The sequence below is a fragment of the Cebus imitator genome, unplaced genomic scaffold (genome assembly GCF_001604975.1).
Source record: "Cebus imitator isolate Cc_AM_T3 unplaced genomic scaffold, Cebus_imitator-1.0 Scaffold333, whole genome shotgun sequence".
Taxonomy (NCBI): Eukaryota; Metazoa; Chordata; class Mammalia; order Primates; family Cebidae; genus Cebus; species Cebus imitator.
In genome coordinates this window covers 61,320-66,454 of record NW_016107648.1, presented here as the reverse complement: position 1 = coordinate 66,454, position 5,135 = coordinate 61,320, and the positions used below count along the sequence as shown (strand labels likewise).

Sequence of the window (5,135 nt, the reverse complement as noted above, 5' to 3'; positions counted from 1 at the left end):
TGTTTTTTTCTGAGACAAGAGTCTCACGCTGTTGCCCAGGCTGGAATACCGTGGAGCGATCTTGGCTCCCTGCAACATCTGCCTCCTGTGTTCAAGTGATTCTGCTGCCTCAACCTCCCAAGTAGCTGGGATTACAGGCACCCACCACCATGCCCGGCTAATTTTTGGATTTTTAGTAGAGATGGGGTTTTACCATGTTGGCCAGGCTGGTATCAAATTCCTGGCCTCAGGTCATCTGCCTGCCTTGACCTCCCAAAGTGCTGGGATTAAAGGCATGAGCCACCATGCCCAACCCAGAGGTGGATTTCTGTTCAGTGCTTCTATGGATAACACATAACTTTTTAGGCGTCTCTTTCTGGTGGATTACAGTGCTCCCTCAATGGAAACGCTTGAGAATTCTATGCCATTTCCTTCTGGTCTACACAATGATTGGACGATAGAAGTCTTCTGTAAAACTTGTTCCTCCCTTCCTTCCCCACCACATAGATCACTTTAGACACAAGATATTATCTTTATGAAGCTTATCATTGTAAATCTTCTTGCAGGGAGTGTCAGCCGCCATTTCCCCCACCCATTCTGACAACCAGCCTACTGGTTTCTGCTGTTGAGAAAAAATTCTTCTTTTTTTTTGGAGACAATCTGGCTCTATCGCCCAGGCTGCAGTGCAGTGGTGAGATCTTGGCTCACTGCAACCTCCCCCTTTCAAGTTTGAGCGATTCTCCTGCTTCAGCCTCCCGAGTAGCTGGGATTACATGCCACCATGCCCAGCAAATTTTTTTGTATTTTAGTAGAGATGGGATTTTACCATATTGCCCAAGCTGATCTTGAACTCCAAAGCTCAAGTGATCCTCCTGCCTTGACCTCCCAAGTTCTGGGATTACAGTTGTGAGCTACCGTGTGCCCGGCCAGAAAAACAACTCATTTTGTTACATTTTAGTAAAGACGAGCCACATGCCAGCTAGTTATGGTCACAGAGGCCACGGGCCCAGTATGTGACCTTGGCGTGCAGGTGTATACCGTCTCCTTTCCTCATCAATCCCTGCTGGAAACTGAGACACTAGTGAAGGCCAGAGTGTCTCTGAAGAAACTTGAGAATTTTCTAAGACCTTAGGAACAGGACCTTGTGTCAGAATGAGGGGGACTTTCTGCTGGGCCTCCCCTGCCTGCCTTCTGTCTGGGGTCTTGCGTCTGCTCTGAGGATTCCTGTAGCCAAACATAGATTTTGCAGGCTATGTTGGCAAATCCCCAAGGTTTCTTTGGGATGTTGTAGCAGCTGCACCTTGGGGCTTGTTATCTGGCTTGCCTCTGCAAGGGACACTGCTTCTCTGACCTTGTCCCTCTTTAGCCTGAGTCATAGCTAATTGGTCAGCTGCCTTAGGTATCTCAGAGGCTGGGAATTGGTGCACTCAGCAGCCACGTGGCCTGTGGCCTGCACCATGTCCGACTGAAGGTCTCACTATCCTAATTTGATCCCCAGCACCTCTCGGCCTCCAAGGGATTGCCTGCCGGAAGCTGCTGTCAGCAGTTTCGAAGAGATGATTTCAGAACCTGCTTCCCTTACTCCCCGTCACCCAGCCTTTCCCCACCGTTTCCTAAACCAGTTCCTAGGTGGAGCTAAAATTACAAAAGAGCTATTAATATCAACTCCTTAAAATGAAAAATGAGCTTTAAGAAACTGCTTATGGTTAAAACAGAGTTTTACTCTTAAGCTGGGTAACGTATAAAAAAAAATTGAGGGAATCAGATAAGTAAAAAGAATAGAATAAAAATCTGTTTTTATTCGCCACCCAGAAATAAGTATTGTTAGTATTGTTAGTATTGTTAGTATTTTGGTGTTAATTTTTAGGGTTTTTTCCTCTGCCATGCAGTTTGTAGCTGCATGTGTATGTGGATGCATGTGTGTGTTCAGTTTGATTTTTGTTTTGCAAAAATAGGATGCATTGTTTTATACCCTGCTTTTTTTTTCACTGAATGGAAAATTATGCATGAATATTTTGCTATGTTTTTCAATACCCTTCCACACGTCATTTTAGTGGCCACGTCTGAAAGTGCCTGCACTGTGGGTCAACTTCACTAGTCTCTGATTTTCAAACGTTTAAATCGTTTTCAGTTTTTTGTTGTTGCTCATGTAAATAGCTCTACTATGAACTCCGTGGCAGCAGAATCTTTGTACATATCCCTGATTCTTTAGAATAAACCCCAACAAGAGAGAACTGTAGGGCCAAATGGTACCTATGTTCTTGTCTCCTCCTGCCTGTCCTTCCAGAACTGTGGAATGAATTGGCCCTCAGCCTGGCAGCAGTGGTAGAGCACGTCCATTTCCACAAGCCCTTGCCATTATTCTGTTTATGAATCTTGTACCAATTTTTCAACAGATGAAAAGGCGTCACTCGTTCTTTTGCGATTATTCGATTCCTAGTAGTGTCAAACGTTTTTTTCATATGTGTTTTGGCCATTGATACCAAGTCCCTTGCAAACTGCCTCTCCCTTGCCAAACTTCTAATGCACAACAAAAGCTCAGCTTTAATTAAGCTCGTTCAGAATCCTAAGCCCTGTAAAGCCTTTCACGAAACAGAAGACTCCAAAGCACAGGGTTTTTTCTTAATACCCCTTATCCCTCTAAGCAAGGATGGAAGGATTCAAGGACTGAAGGCTAGTAGACAGTTCTCCAGCCAATATCCGACATACCCTTCAGCCAGTAGAGGTAGCTGTTGCATCAACCAGCTCCCCAGCCTTATCTGTGAGTTCAGCCTTTAAGACGGAAAATAAATCAGTGCATGCAGTATTTTTAACAATATTTATTTCTTAAAAAAAACTCATGATTTTGTGGTTTTTTTAAAAAACTGCTTATTTTGTGCCCTTTTATGTTTGAATATGAAGCACTCTGTGAATATTAGTAAGAGCCACTGTATGAAATTTATTATTAATCATCTATTTTTAGGCATGAAGCTTTGCTGTATTATGTTTTAGCAGCAGAAACTGGAATTGAAGTGTCACAGACAAATTTAGCACACATCTGTGAGGAGAGGCCAGTAAGTAAATGTATTCTTCTCAGAGTCGAAGCTCTGAGGTTAAGGATAATGAATTGGGTTTTAAGAAGGCAATGTTGGTCACTTGGCCGAAATATTAATGAATTAACTTCTTCTTTCCTTTACCCCTTAGGACCTGGCCAGGAGATACTTGGGTGTTAATTGTGTTTGGAGATACTATAACTTCTCTGTTTTTCAAATCGATGCTCCTTCCTTTGGTATGTATAGAAAAACAGGTGCAAAATTGAACCATTAGAGGTTTTTAATCTTTGGGAACAGGGAATATCTAACAGCTTTGTGTGAAGTGAGATATTTCTAAACAATTAGAAAAGAAAGTGAAAAATCTCTGCTAGTAAGGTTGCTAAACTCTGCTCTCAGCCTCACGTAATGCACTGCTCCTTGCCCATTGTTCCATGCAGTGCTTGGACCCAACATTTCCTATTTTTTCATTTTTATTTTTTTGAGACAGTCTCACTCTGTTGCCCATGCAGGAGTACAGTGATGTGATGTCAGCTCACTGCAATCTCCGTCTCCCAGGTTCAAGTGATTGTCCTATCTCAGCCTCTCGAGGGGCTGGGACTTCAGGCACCTACCACCACGCCCAGCTAGTTTTTATATTTTTAGTAGAAATGGGGCTTCACCATATTGGCCAGGCTGGTCTCAAACTCCTGACCTCAGGTGATCTGCCCACCTCAGCCTCCCAAAGTGCTGGGGTTATAGGCATGAGTCGTCGCTCCTGGGCCACAGCATTTCTTCTGAGTCAAAGAAAATGTAAAAGAGAATGCTGTTATGGAGCAGTTCTCTTGGCCAGTCATTTGCCTGGATTCCACAGCCCTGCTCTGCATGGTAGGTGGCTGGCCTCCTGGAACTACAATTCCCAGACTCATCTACCTATGAGCTTCTGATTCCTTTCAGGCAATAGGAGGCACTGGCAGAAGATTACAGGATGGGAGAAGCCCAAGTACTTCTCCCCTCCTCTCTCTGCGTTGGACCGTGTCTCCGTCAGTGACTGCATCTCTATGGTTCCAGCCCCTGCCTGGCAGCTCCACCCTCTTTGGTCTCAGTTATCACCAGGCTCTGAGTCTCTAGTAACATTATAGGTGCCTTGTGGCCTCAAGTCCTGGGGATGATAGTAGCCTTCTCACTGCTCATCTCTGGGCTTTCTATTATTTCCCATTTGCCTTTTCAGCTCTCCCAACACCCTAGTAACTACTTTCCCATGATGAAATTCCTCTTTTGAACTGCCTGAAATGGATTCTGTTTTCCTGATTGAACATTGACTAATACATGCACTTTTTTTTTTTTTTTTTTGAGATGGTGTCTTGCTCTGTTGACCAGGCTGAAGTACAATGGCACGATCTCAGCTCACTGCAATCTCCACCTCCTAGGGTCAAGCGATTCTCCTGCCTCAGCCTCCCGAGTAGCTGGGATTACAGGCACGCACCACCACACCTGGCTAATTTCTGTATTTTTTAAAAATATAGATGGGGTTTCCTCATGTTGGCCAGTCTGGTCTCTAACTCCTGACCACCAGTGATCCACCTGCCTCAGCCTCCAAAAGTGGTGATATTACAAGTATGAGCTACCACGCCTGGTTGATACATACGTGCTTAAACACAAGTCTTCCCCAGAGGAAAAATAAAACACATGGCTAAAGCAAAGAGTTACCAATAACAGACATCAAAGATGAACAGCAAAATTTCAGAAGTGAAGTAAAGCACCCAAAACAACCTTGGCTGATTGGGCTACAAGGTTGTAGACAGATTTGTACAAACAGAGCTATTCAGGAGAGCTACCTGGCCAAATAAGAAACTGTGTCTAGCGGCCAGACACAGTGGCTCACACCTGTAATCCCAGCACCTTGGGAGGCTGAGATGGGAGGACTGCTTGAGCCCAGGAGTTTGAGACCAGCCTGGACAACATGGCAAAATGCCATCTCTACAAAAAATACAAAGATTAGCCGGGCATAGTAGGACACTCCTGTAATCCCAGCTACTTGGGAAGGTAAGGTGGAAGGATTACTTGAGCCCAGGAGGTCGAGGCTGCAGTGAGCCTTGATGTCACCACTATACTCCAGCCTGGGCAACAGAGACCACCGTATTGAAA

The 5,135-nt window shown here is 44.6% G+C and overlaps 1 protein-coding gene across 1 annotated transcript in view; it reads left to right on the top strand.

Annotated features, from left to right (window-relative positions):
• Nucleotides 1–5,135, top strand: part of SEL1L3 (SEL1L family member 3) — a 120,888-nt gene that overhangs the window by 97,072 nt on the left and 18,681 nt on the right. Inside the window, exons 18-19 of the mRNA XM_017505099.2 lie at nt 2,942–3,032; nt 3,163–3,247. Of these exons, the coding sequence (XP_017360588.1) occupies nt 2,942–3,032; nt 3,163–3,247 (176 nt within the window). The remainder of the gene's footprint in view (nt 1–2,941; nt 3,033–3,162; nt 3,248–5,135) is intronic.